Source organism: Hylobates moloch, unplaced genomic scaffold (assembly GCF_009828535.3).
Source record: "Hylobates moloch isolate HMO894 unplaced genomic scaffold, HMol_V3 SCAFFOLD_18, whole genome shotgun sequence".
In the NCBI taxonomy this organism is placed as follows: domain Eukaryota; kingdom Metazoa; phylum Chordata; class Mammalia; order Primates; family Hylobatidae; genus Hylobates; species Hylobates moloch.
Window position 1 is genome coordinate 46,514,402 of NW_026652293.1, and position 23,387 is coordinate 46,537,788.

Below are 23,387 nucleotides of genomic sequence, written 5' to 3' on the forward strand. Positions count from 1 at the left end.
TTTCTGGCACATCTGGTTGTGCAATGTCAGCATCTACAAGCCGCTGAGCAGCGAAAGCGGAAACACCTACAGGGCACTCCTCGGGCCCACCCACCTGCGGGAGGCGCCCTGAGACCGAGAGGCCGCAGCGCCCGGGGCCTCTGCCGGCTGCCCCTCGCCTCCCGCACGGAGCTCGCTCGGGGAACGCCCCGATCCACTGCCCTCCACAGCCTCAGGGACAAGGGCGAGGCCAGGGGAGCAGAGGGAGCAGTCATGGCGGAGCTGGAGGCTGTGGCCGACGATCTAGACGCCCTCATCGACGACCTGGACTACCTCCCGGGCCACTTTCACCTGGAGATGCAGTTGAACTTCGAGCCGCGCTCGCCGGCCCCACAGCGCGCCCGGGACCTGAAGCTGCAGCGGGAGGGTCTGCGGCAGGAGCTTGAGCTGGCGGCCGCCCCGCAGCGCCCCGCTGTGCGTCACCTCCTGGGCGCTTTCGCATTCTACCTGGAGGAGCTGGACGAGGCCCGCGAGTGCTTCCTCGAGGTGGCCCACGAGCACCCGGGCAACCTCAACGCCTGGGCCAATCTGGCACATGTGTACGGGCGGCTGGGCCAGGAGGAAGAGGAGGAGGCGTGCGCCGCGCGGCTGGCCGGCCTCATGGGCCTGGCGGAGGAGCCCGAGGCCGCCGGGAACCCCCAGCTCCGCGCCGCTCGCTGCCTGGCCGAGCAGGGCTACGCGCACGGCTTTGACGTGGGCTGCGCCAGCCCAGAGGAGCGTGCGCGGGGGCTGGCGGCAGGCATCGCGCTCTACGACAAGGCGCTAGGCTACGGGCAGCAGGTGGGTGACCCCTGTCTCCCTACCTCCCGCTGGGAGGACTGTGACCATGGTCCCTTCTGTCTGCAGAGATGCCCCGGTACCCCTGACTCTCCCTCAACCCTGGTCTTTTGGCCTCCCAAATGCCTTTCCAATGTGCATCCCCCGTCTGCCCCAGCCAGGCCTGTAGCCCTCTCCTGGTCTAGGGAGTGGACCCACTTCCTAGTGGGACTGCCTGCCCAAGCTTCTTTTGGAAACAGCACAAGCCCAACCTGGACAGTTCATCCTTTTTACCTTGCTCCTGCCAGCAAGCGCCTGTTCTTGCGCCTGTGCACACCCACCTAAGTAAAAGGCACAATCAGGCATCCTGCCAGAAACTTGAGCACATTCCCACCTCTTCTCTCCCCCTCACCTCCATCCCCATCCATTCGGCCCCCAAATCTTGTCCCCTCAACCTCCTGTTATCTCTGAGGTCTCTCCACACTTCTCCAGCCTTCCTCTGCCAGCCCAGCCTCCATGCCTTCCTGCCTGCACCAGGGTAGCTGCTGTCACCCATCCTTGGGGTCCTGCCCTCCAGCTTGACCCTTCTGCTTCATCTTCCCGTCTGCTGCCAGTGTAGTGGTGCTCCATCTTGCTGGCCATGTCCCCACTGCCTGGCAGATAAGTCCTAGGCTCTTTGGTGGGTATCTGACATCCTCCATGATCTACCTCTCTGTCCTTCCTCTGCCACATTCCCCCTTCCAAGCCAGGCTTTTGCCACACTCTACTTCCCCTTGTTCCTCCGTGGGCCAGATCTCCTTACAGCTCACCTTGTCCCTTTCTCGGCCTCTTCCTGGGGTGCCCTTCGGCTCCACCTTTGCCTGGAAGGTTCTCTTCAGTCTCGGGTTGGTCTCAGACATCCCCTCCTCTAGGAAGCCTCCACTAACTCCTCAGGCTGGGTCAGGTGCCTCCTCTGGGCTCCCATAGCACTGCTCACACTGTCTGTTTCCAAACCCCCAGCTCAACCGTGAGGTCTCTGAGAGTGAGGACAATGTCTGCCTGGTTTACCACTGTAAAGCCAATACACACTGGCACAGTACCTGGCACACAGTGGCACTCAATAAATGTATCTAATAAATGAATGGATATATGTGCAGCATAGGGCCTAGCATTCAATAGACAAATACTAGGTATATTATCTACTGCTGCATAACAAATACCCCCAAAATTTAGCAGCTGATAATAATAAGTATATATTATGACCCAGTTTTTGTGAGTCAGGAATCCAGGATGGCTTCACTCAGTGCCTCTGGGCCGTGGTCTCATCTGAAGGCTGGCCTGACTAGGGGGGGTCTGCTTCCAAGCTCACTCACATGCTATTGGCAGGATTCAGTTCCTCACTGGCTCTTGCAAATGGCTTCCCTCTTTTCCTTGCCACATGGACATTTCACCACTTTTGCTATTTTCTGCTCATTAGAGGCAAGTCATAGGTTCAGCCCACACTCAAAGGGGAGGATTACACAAGGATGTGAATACCTGGAAGTGGCGATCACTGGGGCTATCTCAGAGGCAGCCTGCCACACTAGGCACTGAATAACAGAAAAATGATGTGGTAGAGCATTATTCTCTTTTACCGAAGAGGAAACCACAGTTCAGAGGGGTTCCATGAAGGCACAGCACAGACAAGGTTGAGCTGATAACAATGATGTTTTATAATGTTTTAGATTTGCGATATGTCAATAACAAGCCTTCACACATGGGTAGCACAGCTCCCTTCACAAAGGCTCCGCACACTCCCCTCAGTGCCTTTTCCATGAATGTTCATGGCTTCAATAAGAAGATGTGAGAATCAAGACCTCAGAAAGTACAGGTCGGAGGGCATGGACCTGACTTAAGGACAGCATGCAGGGTAGGGGTTAAGAGAGTTGACCCTGGGTTAGATGGTCTGGATCCAAATTCCAGCTCCCCCATGCTCACTCACTTCAAATCAGTGCTTAGCACCACCAAGCTCCTTTTCCCTCCCTGTAAGATGGAGATAGTAATGTTACATATGTCATAGGCTTTGTCATCTGTAAAATAGGGACATCCCTCACTTGGTTGATGTCATAATTAACAGTTAATATTTGTAAAGCACCTAGAAAGAGCCTGCACAGGGATGAGCAGGGTCACAGATGACCCCTCCCTCTCCCCGGCTGGGAGAGCTTCTTCTGCTCCTAAGCTGGGTATAGACATGACCATTGATTGCATGAGGTCAACAAGAACCCAGGTCTCTTGTTTCAATCCTAAGCCTGCGGCCCTGAATGCCAGGCTACCCTCAGTGGAAGGCACAGCCAAAATTGATGTGTTGAGTGTGGTCATGACAGCAGGTCATGGCAGCAGAGAGGGGCCTGAAGAGCCCTGGGCTAGGAGCCAGGAGGTCTCGGTTCTTGTCTCAGCTGCAACACTACCCACAGTGGGGCCTTCTCCTCCCCGGGCTGCGGTTTCTTCATCTGTGGAAGGGGTGCAGGAAGCAGGGGCTACATGGTCTCTGAGGCACTTTCCTGCTCTTAGGAGGCCATTCACTGGGGGGAAGCCTTCCTGGAGGAGGTGAGCAGGAAAGCAGTGATTCAGGGGTAGCTATCAAACAGAGGCTGGCTCTTCCCTCTCTGGGAACACGGCCACAGTGGGGATTCCCCAGTGAGTGAACATCCAGATGAGGGAGTGCTAAGCAGGGTGCCCAGCACTCCAGGGAGGGAGCCGAGTGCTTCATGGGGGAGTGGCTGCCAACTCTGTGCTGTCTCCTGGGGCGTGGCCCAGCAGCTGCTCCACAGTTCTGCACAGAGCAGCTGTGGTCAGCCCCCTACACAAACCTCCAGAGAGAGTTTGGCATTTGGAGACCCCATTTATCATCTGAGGATTAGATGACATCATGCTTCTAAAGCACCTGGCAGAGTAGATGCTCAAGAGATAGTTGCAGGCAGGATGGCAATAATGATGGTTGCATCATTTTTAGAGTCAGAGGTTTGGTTCTGAGCACCTAGTTCTGTTATTATTTTGCTGTGTGGCTATGGACAAGTCACTTGTCATCTCTTGTGACTTGCCTGAGTTTCTGCTTCATAAACATTGATCAGCTCCAGGTTTATTGGGATTATGCAACAAATGATGAGAGTAAAAATGCCCATAAACTGGAAAATTCTGGGCATGTCTGAGAGGCATTTACTGAGCATTTTAACATTTATTGAACACCTACTATGTGCCAGGCTCTGTTTTTAAGAAGTCCCTGCCTTTAAGAAGCCTTTGAACAAAAGGAGAAGCAAACATCTGCTTCTTCATTAACTATGCTTACCTGAGCCCCTCTTCTGGGAATGGGGGCCAAAGGGACAAATCAGAGACGTGTCTACCACTGGCTGAGGACACAGGCATTCATCACAGGCGTGTGTCATTGGCAATCATCTCTAAGTGCTGTACACCCAGAGGTCACACTTTCTGAACCAAAAACAGGGCCCCAGGGGCTGACAATGAAAGTATACTCTGGGCATATGGGGACCAAAGGTTGGTATCAAGAGTGACCTGGGAAGTCCGGGCCCTGTGGATAAAGTGGGAGTGACTGAGTCAGAGAGGGAACACTCCCCTTCAGCAGGAGTTCCCAGGCAGGAATGAGGGGGGACACACCCAGCAGGGGCATGGTGCGTGCAAAGGCCCCGTGGTGGGGCCTGCAGAGCACAGGGGCTTGAGTGCCAGCTGAACTGGGGCAAGGAATGAGGCTTGCCCAGGGTCACAGAGCTAGTAAATGGCAGTTAAATCCATGCCACCCTGGTTGACTGCACAGCCTTTGCTCTTTCTGGAGAGTTCAGAGAAGTGGGGTATAATGCAGGTGGCTAGCAGGATGGTGAGGGGAGACCCCTCGCAGGCGTACTCCTGGAAATCTAAGGCAGAGGATCATGGAGAGAGAGGAGGTGAGTGGGTTGCCATGTGTCCAGAGACTGGGGAGGATGAGGTAGAAGGTGAAGTCAGAGTCAGGCCAAGAAGGGAGGAGGAGGAGGGACCCCCTGCAGTGAGAGATTTTCCATCCTTGTGGGGCTGGGACTCTCCCAGGTGGGGAAGAGCCTCTGGAGCTTAAAGGACACAGAGCTGCTGAAGAACTGTGAACAGCTGCTCATCTGCTAACCTAAACTACAAAATAATAACAATAATAATAAATTATAAAAGAAAATATTATAAAAGTTAATCATTCAGCCCATAATCCAAACATAATCAGTGTTTGTATGGGAAAGGGTGTGTCTCTGTGACTTCCTTTCTTTGCTCTTCATTCCCTACCATTTCTTTCTTTCTTTCTTTCTCTGAGACTGAGTCTAGAGTGCAATGGCACGATCTCGGCTCACTGCAACCTCTGCCTCCCGGGTTCAAGCAATTCTCTCAGCTCAGCCTCCCAAGTAGCTGGGATTACAGGCACCTGTCATCATGCCTGGCTAATTTTTGTATTTTTGTAGAGACTAGGTTTCACCATGTTGGCCAGGCTGGTCTTGAACTCCTGACCTCAGGTGATCCGCCTGCCTCGGCCTCCCAAAGTGCTGAGCCACCGCGCCCAGCCACGTTTCTCTTTCTTAAATTACAAAAAATATGACGAGGCAGATCGCTTTGATCACTCCCCTCCTCCTCCCATCAACCCTCTAAATATACACATGTGTATGCACACGCCATCTATCACACACACATACACTCACAGATGGACCCTTGGTAGCAAATCTCTAGAATAAGTAGCTATTAAGAGCATAAGCTTTGGAGTTAGAACAGGTGAGAATTCTGCCTCCATCACTAGCTGGCTACAGGCAAGTCTTTATTCTCTGAGCCTCAGTTTCCTCCTCTGTAAAATGGGATTCTAACATGAACCTCACATAGTTGCTGTGAGGATTGAGAGAACATGAAAAGCACCAGGCAGGGGCACATGAGGTCCTGCCTGGGGCTTCTCCCTGCCTGCCCTGGCCCACAGCACTTCGCCACTGCTCTTCAACAGAGCCCTCCCAACCTCTGGCTTACCCCCCAACTTGGTTTCTGTCTTGCCCCTAGAGTGTGGGCACTCTGTCTTGGGCTTTTCTCTCTCTTCCCCATCCACCCTCCTCAATGTTTGACATAGAGCTGAACACCCAAGAGGAGTTTGCAGGCATTGTTTAATTTAGTCGAATAACTCAATTTTGTCTTTAAAATCCCTATTTTTTAAAATAAGGTAACTTGAACTTATTTTCTAAGATTAAAAAAAAAATCCCTGTCCCAAGCCAACTCAGTTATGTTATTTTCTTCCCCTTTTCCCAAAACACTGGTGCCTTAACACACACATGCAGTCACACACACACCAGGGCAGGCCCTGAGTAATGACAGGAACCACACCCGCAATGGTGTCTGGTGCACCGGGCACTGAGCTCAGGGTCTTACCTGCCTTCGCACATTTTATTTTTATTCAAATCTCACAGACACACTGCCAGGTATTGTGATTCCCCCTTGCACCCTGGGCATAACAGACTCAGGGAGGGGAAGGGACTTGCCCAGGTGGGCCCAGTGCACACGGGGCTGTCCATACTTCACCAGCCAGCTGAGGCAGCTGGGGAGGGAGGTGGCCAGCCTCACAAACAAAGGTGTGGGCATTCCAATCCATCACTGCACCCAGCGGGGTGGGGACCTGGCAGGAAGGCCCAAGAGAGTGTCATAGGTCAGCAAGCCCAGGATCCCTGGTATGCATGCATTGCGTGTCCACACGTGCACATGCGCACAGACACACACACACACACACACACACACACACACACACACACACACGACTCCACAATTCTGAGTGGTTTGATTTGGTTCAGCTACAAGAGGAGGTAGATGAAGCTGGATGATATCCCAGGCATTGTGCATACAAGTGCTTTTCAGCGATTATCTCATTTTCCCTACAGAAATGCTGGCAAATCCATTAACCCCATTCTACAGACAGCAAACTAAGGCTCAGAGAGGCGTTGTGACTTGCCCAAGGGCACGTGTGGCTGGCAGGAACTGAACTCAGGTCTATGGGACATCAAAGCCCAGGAGGAGAGACAGCTTTCCTAAGGGTCTGGCTCCAGCCTTATGTGGCCTTGGGGTGCTCACCTTTGCATATCAGTGCCTTCTAAGTTTGCTACTGGCTTCTCTCCCCACTTAGCTGGGAAGTTTGAGAGCTGGGTACCCTCCTCCTCATAGATACAGAAGCCCAGAGCGAAAGCTGCTTTTAGCATCATCCGGTCCAACCACCTCTTTTACAGGAGAAAGGATGATGTATGTTAGAGTGCAGCACAGCACAGACCCATGGGAGGAGCTGAGAAAATTCAGGCATCACTGTTGTTACTGGAGAGGGTAAGAGACTTCTGCAGACCCACTCAGCTACTACCTGTGCTAGAGTTGGATTTGGACCCTGGACCAGACAGGGAATGGCCCTCTCACTAGGGACAATGAAACAGAGAAGTGGCTCAACACAGTCCAGCAAGTCTGGGACCCAGCACAGAGCAAAGCTGACTCATAGGGCCTCTGTTTGCAATGACAGACCTAGGACCAGAAAGGAGGTGGCAGCAGGGAGCTGCTCAAAGCTTGAAATCTGCAGGGAACTGTCCAGGGAGCCCAAGACAGGACCGAATATTTGTTTCCATGGCCTAACACCCAAATCCCAAATTCCCTCCACCTGTGTGCATACCACCTCGGCCAACATGCCTGTGATGCAGGCAGGCCACGTGGGGTCACCCCTGTTTGCAGATGTAGAAGCTGAGCCATGCCAGTGGGCTCTCCAGGACCCCTAGAGGAGTGAGAGGCAGGCGTGGGACTCCAGTCTCATCTTCTGTTTCCTCCCCACACCTGACAAGGCAGGAGCACAAAAGCATCACCACCCGCAGCTGGGTGTGGGGAAGAGCAACCCCCTTCCCTGCCTGTCTTGTACATGGCCCACAGGCGGCAGGCTGGGGCCAGGTGGGGTGGGGCTCGGTCTGCAGGAGCAGAAAGGCTGCTCTGTGTCATCACAGAGGACATTCCAGTTGTGCAGGAAGGACATATCCACAGGCCTGCCACCTTGTGACTTTTATTTCTGCAGTGTCAGCCTTCACAGAGTCAGCACGATGAGGTGGAAACAACAGGGGCATTGGAGGGAGGCAGATCTGGACTTGAATCCTGGCACTTCCGCCCTGGGCTATGGGGCTGGGCCGGTGGCTTTTTCCGTAGTCTCTGTTTCCTGATCTGTAAAAGGAGGAAGATGCATTATGCCTTCTAAGGCTGCTGTGAGAACCCAGTGCCATCATGCACTGAGGAGCCCAGTGACACTGGAGAAATGTCCATTCTCATTCCTCCTCCCCAGAAAGAAAATTAGTCTCTTTCAGGAACTGACTCTGCATCTAGAGGACAGCCTGTCATCAGGGGCAAAGTTCAAAATACAAGGTAAATATTTTCCTTAACCAGCAAGGTGTCTGTATAGCCTGTTCAAATGCATATATATTGTAAGTCATTGGTGTAGTGAAAGATCTTCTATTGGAATAACTTAAAATAGCCAAGCTCCCCAACATTTCCTTCTTTTGGGGCCATCTTTTGAAGTAAATGGGATGCTGAGATCCAACCTTGCACCCCACCCGAGTTAAGACATACCTGCTCTGGTAATGGCTTATCCTAATCCTACCATTTCCTGCAGTTTGTCAGGTCACTAACCTTTTTTGCTTACTCACCCAGCCCACAGGAGCTTCGATCTTCAGGCTTCCCTGAGGATCACAATTTCTGATCCTTTTACTCACTAAAAAAGAGACAAATCTTCTAGCCCATTTTTGCTCCACCTTAGGGTAGTACAGCAAGAGCCTCGTGCAATGGTTCTCAAACTTCAGCATGCAGTAGGGGCCGGTGAAAACACAGGTTGCTGGGCTCCCACCCCAGAGTTTTAGATTCAGTGGGTCAAGAATTTGCATTTCTATCAAATTCCCAGGTGATGCTGCTGATGTTGCTGGTCTGGGGGCCACACTTTGAAAACCACTTGTCTAGGGTAGTTGGAAGCAAAGACTCTGGAGCTAACTCGAAGAGTTCTCAGCCCTACTACCTGCTAGCTGTGTCACTCTGGGCACATGCCCTAACCACTCTGTGCCACAGCTGCCTCATCTGTAAACTTGGGAGAATAACAATCCCTACCCCATAGGTAACCCTTGAGAAAGTCTAATGGGGTAGCACATGTAAATGAAGTGCCTGGTGCATAGTAAGTGTTCAAACGTTGCTATTATTAGTATAGCAAAAGAGCATCGTCTCCAAGTTTCAGTCGAGGCTGTCACACTGGACATGTGACTGTGAAGATAGCATCTTGCCTCAGTCTTCCCATCTGTACAAAGAGGGTAATGTTACTCCATTCACATTCCATGAGGCTGTTCTGAGGATCACATGGAGTCTGTGTGAAAGCCCTTCGTAAATGGTAAACACTGTACAAACACTAGCTCCTTGCAGCTAGATCTTGTGGGAAGAGCACTGAAGTCAGAGAGACCTGGCCTGAAGTACCAGGTTAAGTAGGCAAGTCTGCTTCTGTCAGCCTCAGTTTCCCCATCCCTAATATGAGGGGAAAGTAATAGCGAGGGCCTCAGAAGAGCTGGGAGGTGTGCTGAGAACACCTCACCTGAGGTCTGTCTCTCACTCGTACCTTCAGCTCGTACCAGGGTCTACAAATTTCATTTTAGGGTCGGCATGGGCCTTGCCTAGTTCCCTCCCATGAATCTGCCACAGAACAGCAGCCTAATGTAAGCTCCTCTAGCATAAACCTGGACTCATATGCTGGCCAGCCTCTCTCATAGACCATAGAATCCCCAGCACACGGGATTGTGATAAGGATCAAATGAGAGAAAGGTGGGGGTGTCCTGACCGGAGGCCGCCCACCCCAGGCAGGTTCACCATAAATACTCCTCTTCTGGCAGAAGTCCTGTGAGCCTCCTCCCAGGCTGCCTCTAAACATCTTGCCTCTGGGAGTCGTAAACTCTTGTAACTGAATTCCTTGCAGCCATAAGAGGTTTCACAGCAACTTTATTCTCCAGGATAGAGGGGGACTACCCCCTCCCTTCTCCAGGAGGGGAGGGGGCAGTCACAAGCCTGTTTAATTTAATTTAACGCACTATGGCTTGCCAGGTTGCCCCTGGTAACAGCTTCAGCGGCTGCTTCAGTTACTGCTTCAGTTACAACCAGAAGGATTTTTAAAGAGACAGTCCAGAGCCAAATGCAGTGGCTCAAGCCTGTAATCCCAGCAGTTTGGGAAGCCGAGGTGGGCAGATCACCTGAGATCAGAAGTTCGAGACTGGCTTGACCAACATGGAGAAACCCCGTCTCTACTAAAAATACAAAATTAGCTGGGCATGGTGGCACATGCCTGTAGTCCCAGCTACTCGGGAGGCTGAGGCAGGAGAATTGCTTAAACCTGGAGGCAGAGGTTGCGGTGAGCCAAGATCGCGCCATTGCACTCCAGTCTGGGCAACAAGAGCAAGACTCCGTCTAAAAAAAAAAAGAGAGAGAGAGAGAGAGACAGTCTATTTTAGAGCCGGAATTGCACCACAGAGTGAACAGCCAACACCAGCTTCACCACATGGATAGAGGAATAAAGCCCAGGCACAATGAGGCTTCTGACTAGATCTGTGTATCCCATTAATTCTGTTCCATATCCACTGACCCCATCTGCAACCCCACAAGCCCTCCTGCAAATGCTGCTCTCAAGCGGGATCTGATGAGGGACTACTTTAGGGATTAGTCACACAGATGTCACCCAATTAGCTACTTTTTTGAAAATCAATTTTAGTCATCAAGTTGAAGGGGAGGAGAGTTGACGCTTAGGAGTTGCCCCTGCAATTCAGGCATACTGCCACCAGGTGGTGGTATTGCTTGCTTAGTGAAAACCGTAACCAGGCTCTTGAATTAATCAGTAATAGTCAACAGTGCGCAGAGTGGTGGTGAAACCGCTGGACTGTAAGCTCTGTTGCTAACTAGTGTGGAACCTTAGGTAAGCCACTTCACCTCTCTCGTCTCGGTGTCCTCGGATATCTAGTAAGGAGATTGATCAGGATAACTGAGTGTTGTGGACAAGGCTTGGGAATAGGATCATGGAGGCATGAGTCTAAGCCCCAGCTCTGTCATGTACTAACTGTGGTTTGGACACATAGTTTAATTTCTTGCCACTTGAATACCAAACAAGAGAGTGGCTGGGAGATCCCTGAGGAGAACACATTAGTCTCCAACACTGGGGACCTGTGGAGGCAAGAAAGGTGCCTGGGACCCAACAGGGGACTGGAGGTCCTGAGGTCCTGGGAGGATAGTGGGGAGAGGACAGTAGGGTGCCGCAGGATGGCTCCAGATTCTAGGGCCAAAGGCCACGTTGCCTCATCGGGCCCTGAAACACACCACAGCAGACAAAGTAACCTCCTAGAGAACGCTAATCCTACTTAGCTCTACCCAGACCAGGAGGAAGGGAACAGACATCTATTCTGGGCCAGGCACTGCCCTCACAACTCCTGAGAGGCCCATATGATTATCCTCCTTTGCAGATAAGGACATAACCTGCCAGGGGTAACTCATCCCCCAAGGTCGCCCATCTCATATGGCCAGGCCTGCCAGGCACACGAGCCTCAGCTCTTCGCATTCCCACCCCCCAAGTCTACTACACCTGTTCTTGCTGGACGCTGGGCTCCCTTGCCAGGAGGAAGGAAGGGAGAATGGGTTCTCTTTCTCCCCACCATGACTCAGTTGAGCCAACCTCAAAGCAGGTGAGGGACCAGAGGTCATGGGATCGCTCACATAGAAGCAGCCAGGGAGCTGGGCGCAGTGGCTCACGCCTGTAATCCCAGTACTTTGGGAGGCCAAGGTGGGCAGATCACTTGAGGTCAGGAATTCGAGACCAGCCTGGCCAACATAGCGAAACCCCATCTCTACTAAAAATATAAAAACTAGTCGGGTGTGGTGGCAGACACCTGTAATCCCAGCTACTCGGGAGGCTGAGGCAGAATAGCTTGAACTCAGCAGGCAGATGTTGCAGTGAGTTGAGATCACATCACTGCACTCCAGCCTAGGTGACAGAGCAAGACTCCATCTCAAAAAAAGAGGGAGAAGAAGAAAAAGGAGGAGGAGGAGGAGCGAGTAGAAGAAGGAAGAAGGAAAAAGGAAGAAGGAAGGAGGAAGAAGAAGGGAGGAGGAAGAAGGAGGAAGAAGGAGAAGAAGAAGAAGAAAGAAGAAGAAAGAAAAAAGAAGAAGCAGCCAGGAAGCCTGAGGCACCCCATGTGCCCCTGATCCTTTGCATGGTCAGGCTTTGACACATCATGCCAGTTTGGCCCACACTAGGTGCTCCATAAATCCCAGTCTCCTTCTTCCTTCCCAGGTCCAGTGTAAGTAAAGCAGATAAGGGTATCCAGAGTCCTATCCCTGCCTTTTGCTTTGGGAAGTGTTCCTCACTTCTCAGGGATGCCCTTTAAGCCTTGAGGCCATCCCTTCTCCCCTCCAGACAGTCCTATTCCCAGCTAAAGTCCCAGTATACATATTCCCACCTAAGTAACAGGATTACCCTTCAAGGTGATACAAATGTAAAAGCACACATCAGTCGGATCTTGGCATTCCTGAGCTCTAGCCAATTTTTTTTTCTTTCTTTTTTTTTTTTTAAGAAACAAGGTCTCACTTTGTTGCCCTGGCTGGAGGGCAGTGGTGCTATCATAGTTCACTGCAGCCTTAAACTCCTGGGCTCAATCAATCCTCCCATCTCAGGCTTTAGAGTATCTGTGGCTATAGACTTGCACCACCGTGCCTGGCTATTTTGATTTTGATTTTTGAGTAGACAGGGTCTTACTATGTTGCACAGGCTGGTCTTGGACTGCTGCTGGGCTTCAGAGATCCTCCTGCCTCAGCTTCCCAAAGTGCTGGGATTACAGGCACAAGCTACTGCGCCCAACCCCCCAGCTCTATCTCCTTCTATAGCTCCCCACTACCTTGCAGATGAGCTCCAAGTCCTGACCCTGGCACTCAGGGGCCCCTCCTGATTATGCCCCTGCTGGCTCTTCCCTCCGCCCCTTACCATCAGGGTTCCAGCCCTCCGGCTGCATGCAGATCCCAGCACGCCTTGCTCGCTCTTCTCTGAGCTTTTGCACTTGATGTCCCATCCTCCTAGATTGCCTTTTCTCACCGTATCCACCTGGGTGATTCCTACTTGCCCTTGAGGACCCTGCCCTAGTACTTCCTCCTCTGGAAAGCCATGGGGATGTTCCTGGATTGTATAGCATACCTCCTTGGGCTCCCATAGCCCTCGTGTTCCTTCTACTCTAATTGTGTCTTTGGGTCTGGCTTTCCTGCAGGACCCAGAGCCCATAAACGTGGGACCTGCCTTTTCTCTCCTGTCCTTATTGCCCAGCCGAGAGCCACACAGAGAAGATATTCAGGGAATACTGACTGAGAAATGCAATTAGTGGGGCTCCTTTTGGGTGGTCTGACTGGGACCTGGGTTCCAGACCCTGTCCTGATGGGCGGTCACACCAGTTGGTGGGATCTGACTCACAAGGACCCCTCCCTTCAAATTCATCCAATGTGTCCCCGGAGCAGCCACATCTAACCTGCTAGCATTGGCTCCCCCAGATCCCCATTCCCACACTCTGTGCTGCACACCCATCAGCTGCCCATCCCCAATGTCTCCAAGCCTCTGCTCACAGGAGCCCTCCATCTGGAGCCCACCCTTTGAAGTGCCAATATGACCCAAGACCCTCCTTAAGCCCACATCCCCCGGCTGGGAGTGGCCTGCCCATCCGCCACACTTCCTGTGTACCACTCTCATGGCCTCGATCAGGCCTGGCTTCATACCACAGCTATTGGCAACCCAGTGTGGGGAAGCAAGCATGGGCCTTGGAGGCTGACAAATGGGGACCAGATCCCAGCCCTGGCCCTCAAAAGCTGTGTGACCTCAGGCAAGTCACTTTATCTCTCTGAGCTTCAATATGTTCCTCTATAAAATGTGGATAACAGCTACTTGATAGGTTTGTTGTGAGATGGAGAAGATGGGTGTCAGGATCCTGGCACATGCAGGCACTGAGTCGCATCCTATTACTGAAGGCTGGATCTGCTTCCCCTGCCAGGTTGTGAGTGCGTTTGGGTCAGGGTGCAGGTCCCATTCAGTGCCACATTCCCAGAGCACCCAGCACAGGGCTTTATGCCATAGGTGCTCACAAATGCATTCACCCCAGCTGCTGGAGATGGTGGTAGAGAGATGATGGGTCCCCCTCCCCCACAGCTGAGGAGGCCACAGTGGGAGTGGCGAGTGCAGAGTGAAGCCTCCAGATCAGGGACCGGAGATGAATGTGGAGGGAGGGGCTGGAGCCTGAGGGAGAGCTGCTGATATGCACTGGGGGTTTTATTGGTTTTCATTAAAATTCCTTCCCGAAGCTGGAGCAGCTACTCCCATAAATAACAGCATAAATATTTTATCTAGTGCCCAAGTCACACAGCAAGGTTGGCAGGAATAATAATGGCAAAACAGTTCAGGGGGGTCTTGGGCTTCAGCTGAGCTGGGCTCACTTAACATGCCCAAAGGGGCTTTCTCAGGAAGGTGAAGACTGCAGGGATGGCACCAAACGGGGAGGCAGGTGGGCGTGGAGGAGAGGGTGGGCAGCGGGGTGTGCGCCCTGGGGTTGGGGGCCCTGTGGAGGGTGGGGGAGGAAATGCTCCTCAAACCTACCCTAGGACGGGCACCTCACTGGGGGCCCTCACAAAGCCTCTGTAGTCAGAGCAGTGAAGTGACTTGCCCAAGGCCACCCAGCCAGTCAGGGGCAGAACCAGGACTGTAATCAAGGGTGTTTAAGGTCAAAGCCCTTCCCACTGTGCCTGCTGCCTCTTGGGGTTCAGCGAGTGTGGCAGTTTATGAACAATGGCCAGAGCACCTCAGTAATGGCAGCGTGGGCTGTTCTCTGTTTCCCTAGATCCCGATGGAGGAGAAAAGGGGCTGGTATTTCACCATGGCAACACTCTACATCAGGTCAGGCAAGAGGGTGGCGGGGGTACGGGATGGAGGAGGGAGAGGTGTGGCCTGGCACCCAGCCAGCAGGGTAAGGGCAGAGGTGGCTGGGCCCATCCTACTGGAAAGGGCTCCCCAAACTGCCACCTCCCCACCACCACAGGCCTGGGCAGGGCTGGCAGCACACAGGACAGCCGGGAGGGGGTGCCACCCAACCACATCTCCTTCTCGGCCACAGGCTAGATGGCCTCTTCCTGGAGCTGGGCAGTGAGGAGAAGAAGAGACTGCCTGCCTTCAACCGTACACTGGCCCTACTCCGGCAAGTGCTCAAGTCCGAGGACCCCCGCCACCGAGGTAGGGACCCGGGGGATGGGTGGGACAGCAGCCTCTGCCCCCCGCCCAACAGCCCGCTGGCATTGCACCCACCTCTGGCACTACCTCCCCTTCTTGGCTCCTGTTTCTTCCTCCTTTGCTCTGTCCCCTACACTCATCTGTGCACCTCAAGGAGCCCACATACCTTGCCCAAGTGAACATGCCAATTACAAGTCACTGCGACTGCAGGCTTCCGCGTCTGCGGCTTGTGACCTGGAGGGTGAGAGGTAGTTTCCCCTATTTCTACCTATTTATGGTCAGAAGATTGAAGCCTCTGTTGGAGAGGAGTCGAGTCATTTTTTTGCAGGGCCAGAGAGCAAGAACAGGGACTAGAACCACCAGAGCTGGTGAGAGCTGAAGTCAGAAGAGACCTACATACCTGAAATGAGGTCCCCCTGATGACACATTGAACACAGAATAAGCACTAAAATGGGTTCACTAACCCCTCACACGGCCCCTCTCTCCACCTTTGCTTCTCTCTGTCCCTGGGTTGCCCTCAGTGATCTCACTCTACTGTCCCTTGCTTTGTCTTCATGGGCGACACCTAGGATGGAGATGGCCCCTTCCCTCTCTCCACCCTGCTGCTTCCTAGAGACCCTCTCCCACCCTTCACCCCCAGCCCTGGCCTGGTGCTACCTCGGGATGCTGCTGGAGCGGAAGGACACCTTCTCCACCACCCCCATGGGCGTCCACGACTGCGGGTACTCAGGGACCGACCCTCTGGACTGCTTTGGCAAGGTACGTGCCCCCACCTACACCCACCCTCTAAACTGAGAAGGAGGCTGGCACCCCAGCCTCTCTACCCAGAACCCAGGCTTCTCTGGGCATCAACCCCCACCGTGTGGCCCACCCAGGAAGTACACTTACTCCAGACCTTGCTCTCCATCCTCTCTTCATTCAAAACAAAAGAGACCCTCCCCATACTCTGTCCCCAGCCCATTTCTCCAGCCTTGAAATAGACCTTTAGACTTTTTCCCTTGAGGCCTTCATTCACAGTATTCCCTCTGCCAGGAGTTCCCTACCTCTCCACCCCCAATGGCATAGTAGAAAGATGGGTTTAGCTGGTGTCTCCTTGCCAGCCCCGCCCATAGGCTGTGTGACACTAAGACAAGTCACTTACAACGGGAAGCAGGCAATGACAATAGTGGGGGTAAGTATTATTACCCAGGTAGAAACCCTGTACTTTGTAAGGTTGGGGGATGGGGGTTGCCTCTGGCCCTTCCTCTCACCTGCCCCAGGAAGATGGGAGAGCATACACTGGGAAGGAGGGGTCTGACTGGGGTCTGGAAGGCTTTACTGGATGTGACCGGTGATGTGCTCATGGGTCAGGATCTCAGGAGTTGAGCGCCAATGGGTTGTGCCCCAAGGTGTTGGGCTCCATGATATGACAACTTACTGGCAGGTGGATAAGGGTGGATATGGGTAGAGGGCACTCTGTTGATACAGCTGTATCCAGAGATGGGGTTCCTGTGGTTCAGCACTGTTTAGCCAGCTCTGGCTAATGACCAAGAAAGTGGTTTGTTTTTGCACTCCTCCCTTACCTAGGCCATCGAGATTGCCAAGAACCAACCTCCCATCCTGAATCGCCTGGCCAAAATCTTTTACTTCCTGGGAAAGCAGGATATGGCCACTGGGACCTGCAACATGGCCCTGGATGTCCTACGAGATCCAGAGCTCAACTGGCAGGCATACTGCACAAGGGCCAAGGTGGGTCAACTTCCTGCCCCACCTCACCCTGCCATCGGGAATCAGAAAACAAGGGCCAGAGGCCAAGACCCTGTTGCCAGGGCCCAAGGGTCAGGGAGTCCTCATGGTGGAAGGGAGCTTAGGAGCCATCAAAAGCCATAGTTGGGTTCTATAAAGTTTTTTGTTTGTTTTGAGACAGGGTCTCGCTCTGTCACCAACTGGAGTATGGTGGTGCCACCATGGCTCACTGCAGCCTAGACCTCCTAAGCTCAAGCATTCCTCCCGCCTCAGCTTCCCAAGTAGCTGGGACTACAGGTGCACACCACCACATCCGGCTAATTTTTGTTTTGTTTTGTAGAGACGAGGTCTCACTACATTGCCCAGGCTGGTCTCAAACTCCTGGGCTCAAGCAGTCCTCCCACCTCGACCTCCCAAAGTGCTGGAATTCCAGGTGTGAGCCACTACACCCAGCCGTGTAAGGCTTTTGAGTGAAAGAGTGCAGGAGCCTCCACTCACTGCAGGAATCCCTTCTACAATTCCCGGTCAGTGAGCCCCCAGCCTCTTCTGGATTGGCACGGGTGGAATCAGACTGACCAGAGTTGAAATCTGGCTTCTCCGCCTTGTGGAACTTGCGGCAAGCCACTTACCCCCCTAAACCTCAGTTCCCAAATCTGTAAGTTATAAATAACAACACTTTCCTTAAGATGTTGTCAACAGACACAGTGAGGTAGCTTCTAAAGCACAGTGCCTTAGACATAGGAGGTGCTTTTCTGAAAGCCAGTAGAGGTCATTTAATATAGTGGATCAGAGCTCTGGCTCTGAACACAGACAGCCTTGGTTCAAATCCCACAACACCACGTGCTATGGGACCTTGGGCAAAATACTCTTGCCCAGATTCTGAGCCTCAATTTCTTTGTCTGTAGACTGGAGTTGTTATGAGAATTATATTAGGTTTTGTATGTTAAACTCAGCCTCAAGCACACAGTAAGATTTCATAAGAGACTGACTGCTACTAATTTAATGTTAGGCATATTTTTGAATTATCTCACTGTCTCTTGATGCAGTCCACTGCACAGTCATTCAGCTCTGCAAGTTACACACTTAGGTGAGGTCTGCCTCCTGCTAGCTTCCCACACTGGTCCCAGACCTGCCCCCTAGAGCCCACACAGAGACCACGTGCTTCAGGAAGCCGACTCAGAGCTCCGAGTTTACTTCACTGCAAGCCGAAGAGTCCCCCCATTCCCTCATCTTCTCCACTACCATCCACATGACCTAGTGGCAAATCTACTCCTAGTCTTGGTCTCAGTGGCTTAATTACTTTGCCAGCAGGTACGAGGCAGGAGTGAAATTCCTTCACTGTCGTGGATGTGGTTATTATTAGAGATAATAATGACATTAACCATAATAGTAAATAATAAAATATTTCTATAAAATTCTGAATTTCATCAAGCACTTTCATGTTCGTGGTCTGATTTAATGCTCACAAGAATCCTGTGAGAGAGGCCAGACATGTGCCATCCTACAGATGAGGCCACATAGAACCAGGGAGGCAGGGAACTTCCCCAAGGAACTGCATTCAATAATCAGAAACTCCAACTTTACTCTCCTCCCTCCATCACCGTCTGGTGTCTTATGATCCTGGCCTCTCTGTGGTGCCAAAGGTCACACTTACTACTCAGATGACTAGAGGAGCACAGGATGGTGGAGAAGAGATGGTGAGGAGGAGGGAACTCACGTTATCTGTATAAAAGCCTCAGTCCATACTGCGGCCCATAAGCATGGCCTTGGCCCCATGACCTCTCTACCCCACCTCCCTCTGCTCATGCCTCTGTCTTCCAACCCTGCTGGCCTGGGCCTCTGCCTGGAATGCTCTTCTCCCAGACATCTGATAGGCTTCCTCCCTCACTTCCTACAGGTCTTCTAGTGGCCATCTAATTGAAAATGTCAAAGCCATGCCAACATTTAATTTGTTAATTAATTTATCTGTAAAATTCTTTTAGAGATAGGGTCTCACTCTGTCACCCAGGCTGGAGTGGAGTAGCATGATCATGGCCCACTGCAGCCTTGAACTCCTGGGATCAAGTGATCCTCCTACCTCAGCCTCCCAAGTAGCTGGGACCACAGGTGTGCACCACCACACCCGCCCAGCTAATTTTTAAAAAATTATTTGTTGTAGATACAGGGTTCTGCCTGTATCTGCCCAGGCTGGTTTCAAATTCCTGGGCTCAAGCAGTCCTCCGGCCGCAGCCTTCCAAAGGGCTGGGATTATAGGTGTGAGCCACCACACCTAGCCCCCGCCAATATTTTATGTTTTCCTTTCCTGGCTTAGTTTTCTTCTTAGCACTAATCACTCCCTTACACACTGTTTACATCTTTATCATGTTTATTTTCTCTCTCCCCCAAAACATATAAGCTACTTAAGGGCGGGGATTTTTGTGGTTTTGTTGTCTACTGTATTCTCAGTGCCTGCAACAATGTCTGGCACAGAGGAGGCTCTTAATGAATATTTGCTGAACGAATGAATGAACTGAGCACCTACCATATACTAGCTCCTGACTAGAATATGTTCTTTCAGACATCATGGTAATTCCCCAAGGAAGATATTCATGTACTAAGTTTTCAGATATAGAAATGAGGTTCAGGTTCATAGAGTTGTGGAACTCCCTCCAGATGACATGGCCAATAGCTAGGGGCTGAGGGAAGGACTGGAATTCAAACCCTAGTCCAACTGACCCGAAAGCCAGAGATTCATCTCCCCCTGCCTCCATGATGCTGTCTTATAACCAAAGCCCTTCTGATGACTATAAAGCATTAATACCTTCAACAACACTAATGCCCTTTCCCTCACTTCCTCCTACCCAACCCAAACCCACCTCTCCTAAACTTCCAAACCCACCTCTCCTAAACTTCCAAACTTCGTAAATGCTCTAAGTGTGGGGAAAATGGAGGAATTCAGGAAAGCAAGGGTCTGAGATCATTTGTAATGTGATGCTTGTCAGTTGGGGCCACTTGCCATTCTTCCCAAACTGCTTGTTGACATAGACTTTCACAAAATCGGTGCTGCCATCCTACCTAAAATAATCCTCCCCAATCACCTCTATCCCATTGTCATATTTATTTTGTCAGCACTTACCACTTGAAATTGTCCTGTTGACTATGGACTGCCTCCCCTACTGGAATGCTAAGTTCTTTTTTTTTTTTTTTTTTTTTTTTTGAGACGGAGTCTGGCTCTGTCACCCAGGCTGGAGTGCAGTGGCGCAATCTCGGCTCACTGCAAGCTCCACCTCCCGGGTTCACACCATTCTCCTGCCTCAGCCTCTCCGAGTAGCTGGGACTACAGGCGCCCGCCACCACACCCGGCTAATTTTTTTGTATTTTTAGTAGAGACGGGGTTTCACCGTGGTCTCGATTTCCTGACCTCGTGATCCGCCCGCCTCGGCCTCCCAAAGTGCTGGGATTACAAGCGTGAGCCACCGCGCCCGGCTGGAATGCTAAGTTCTGCCAGAGCAGGGACCTCATCTATCTTGTTACCATGGTACCTCCTGTACCCAGCATAGGAACTGGCACATGGCGGGCACTCAATACATATCTGTTGAATGAGTAAGGGACTCTTACTTCATCCTACTCACTCATTGCACAGACAGGGAAACTAAGGACCAGAAAGAGGGTGTGGCTAGCCCAAGTTGGTCCCAGGCTAGGACCTAGGACTCCTGGGTCCTGGCCTCAGGGTCTTTCTACTGCAACACAGAACCTCCCTGGTTGCTGTTGAAAAAAAGACTGGGTTCATTTAGAGCAGAGGGGGCAGAGGCCCTTGGCTGGGTCATCTTTCCCAAGCTGGCTCTCTGTTGGCAGATCCACATCAAGGCCTACCTGCATGACCTGGAGCGGGCCAAGATGGGTCTCGGGGGCATGCCTGACAGGAACCACCTGACCTGTGCCAAGGCTGACCTCGAGGAAGTGGTCAGGGTGTGCCCAGGCTTCAAGGCGTACCTGGACATCGGCCAGGTAAGGCAGTCTCTTGGCTTAGCCAATAGCTGAGCATGAATTTGTTTACTCCTTGCCGGGCTAGGCCAGGGCTAGGCCAGGATGCAGAAGAAAAAGTTTCACTCCCTCATAACAGTACCCATCTCCTCCAGCCATGGTGAGGACTGAGTACGATGTGTGTACAGTATTGAGAACAAGGCCTGGCTCTTCCTAAGCACTCAGGAAGTGTGGGCATTATTCTTTATCTAAAAGACATCTATTCTCTATCTGTGTTCAGGGAATGTTTACCAAGAAGTGACAGTATCATAATTTTAGATACAAGAAAGCCGAGATCCAGAGATTGACTCACTCAAGGTTGTATGGCTAGGTGTGAAGGGGCTGGAACTGGAATCGGGGTACTCCTTTTCTAGAGGAGCCGGAATAAAACGTGTGATTAATAACTGTCGATGGAGAGAGGGTGGGAATGAGTGAAGGAGTGGACTTTCTTTTAAAGCAAGCGTGAGGCGGGGATGAGCGTGGAGCCACGCCTTCGGTGGAGGGTTCACCCCGCGTCCCCCACCCCAGGTCTACTACTATATGGGCGTGGACGCGGTGCAGGAGCTGCTGGCGGTGGACGAGGCGGCGCTGAACCAGGCGCTGGTGTTCCTGGCCAAGGCGGGCGAGTCGGAGGTGGGTGCCACGCTGCCCGAGCTGCAGCTGCTGCGCGGCAAGTGCCTGCGCATCAAGGGCGAGGACGCCAACGCGGCCGCCTGCTTCAAGCGCGCGGTGGAGCTGGACGACGCGGGCTCCAGCCACACCGACGGCTTCGGCTGCCTGCTCGAGGCGCTGCTGGCGCAGTGGAGCCAGGCACAGCTGAGCGACGGAGAGCTGGGCCGCGAGGTGGACGCCTGGCTGCGCCGCGCCCAGGACAAGTACCCCGCGGCGCGCCTGCGCCAGGAGCTGCAGCGCGTGTGGCGCGGGCACACGGACGAGGTGCTAGGGCTGGCCCGGGCCCTGGTGGCCCAGGGACGGCCGGCGCTGGTGCGGCTGCTCTTCGAGACCATGGAGCGCGAGGGCGAGGGCGCCGCGCCGCGGGACCGCCGGGCTGTCTCATTCTAGGGCTCGGGTGCCCAGGCCGGAGGCTCCCTGGGACCCCGTCCAGGCCCCGCCCAGCTGATGGGACCAGGTCCGGACGGACTCCCTGCTTTAGGCTGGCCTGGGAGCGGAGCCAGTTCGATTCTGTGTCGGGAATTGTGAATGGTGATGTTGCGACACCCGGGCGGTTTGAAATGCCCACCCAGACTGGAAGGCCTGATTCCCGAGAGCAGAAGAGGCTGGGAGCAGAGGTGGGAAAACACTGGGAAGCTGCCAGTTGAGGGACAGAATTTTCTAGACAGACAGGTAAAACAAGATGGTTGTGAGGCTTCTGAGAGAAACAGAAGACAGTTACCTCAGTGTGGCAGTTTTCTAGTATGGGCGATCAATCCCTCAGGCCTGAGTGCCTGTCTTTGGACTCCCGTAGGCCACACTCTATCCTTATGACAAAGCCCCGTTTACTTTAGTTGACTGGAGTGGGGTCTCAGCTCCTGCAGCCAGAAAAGCCCTGACTAAAGCAGAGGGCAAGGTGGCACCGCGAGTGAGTTACGGGACAGGGCCCTAGCCTAAGCCTGGTGCTCAGGGCTCATTCCTGCCTCTCTGCTACTTTTCTAGTAGGCCTCCTTCTCGGTCAGCTTGGCCCAAAAGGCCTATGCTCTGAAATAGAGCTCATCAATAGAAACTTCACTTGATTTCCCTCTTCTTGGGGGAAACTAAGGGCCACCCATTAGGAGGTGCCACCTGCCCCCAATTTTTTTTTTTTTTTTGAAACAGAGTTTTGCTCTTGTGGCCCATGCGGGAGTGCAATGGCACGATCTCGGCCCACTGCAACCTCCATCTCCTGAGTTCAAGCGATCTTCCTGCCTCAGCCTCCTAAGTAGCTGGGATTACAGGCGTGCACCACCAGGCCTGGCTAATTTTGTATTTTTAGTAGAGACAGGGTTTCACCATGTTGGTCAGGGGTCTCGAACTCCTGACCTCAACTGATCCACCCTCCTCAGACTCCCAAAGTGCTTGGATTATAGGTGTGAGGCACTGCACCCGGCCCTGCCGCCAGTCTTGACCATTCTACTAATTCTAAAGAACATTTTGGAATTTTACACTCTTGGAATCATAGTCATAGAATCCTTTTTTTGAGACAGAGTCTCACTGTCGCCCAGGCTGGAGTGCAGTGGCCAGATCTCAGCTCACTGAAACCTCAGCCTCCCAAGTTCAAGTGATTCTCTTACCTCAGCCTCCTGAGTAGCTGGAAATCCAGGCTGTACTCACTGCTTTGCTCATATCCTCACTCATTACCAGGGACAGGCCAGCACCCCTGCATTGCATCTCACATATCCACTGATGGATGGAGAACAGACTGAAATTCAGTGCCTTAGAGACCACACACTCCAACCCCCTCATTGTGCAGATGGGAAAACTGAGAGCCATAGAAGGGAAGTGGCTTGCCCAAAGCCACACTTACTGTTTTCCCCACACTGTACCACAAACTTTCACCATTCTTCAGGTTTGGAAAAATACTAATAAACTGATCAACACTGAA

At 52.5% G+C, this 23,387-nt stretch overlaps 1 protein-coding gene across 2 annotated transcripts; it reads left to right on the plus strand.

Annotated features, from left to right (window-relative positions):
- TTC22 (tetratricopeptide repeat domain 22) lies at positions 1-23,387 on the plus strand. 2 transcript variants are annotated; one of them, XM_032137674.2, is made up of 7 exons: positions 1-819; positions 14,697-14,752; positions 14,970-15,085; positions 15,723-15,841; positions 16,649-16,810; positions 20,642-20,794; positions 21,338-23,387. In XM_032137674.2, exons 1-7 carry the CDS (start codon positions 253-255, stop codon positions 21,869-21,871), a joined length of 1,707 nt encoding a protein of 568 aa, XP_031993565.1. In that variant the 5' UTR covers positions 1-252; the 3' UTR covers positions 21,872-23,387. The 2 variants fall into 2 exon arrangements, with proteins under 2 accessions (XP_031993565.1, XP_058286846.1); XM_058430863.1 differs by lacking the exons at positions 20,642-20,794; positions 21,338-23,387 and adding an exon at positions 17,148-18,241.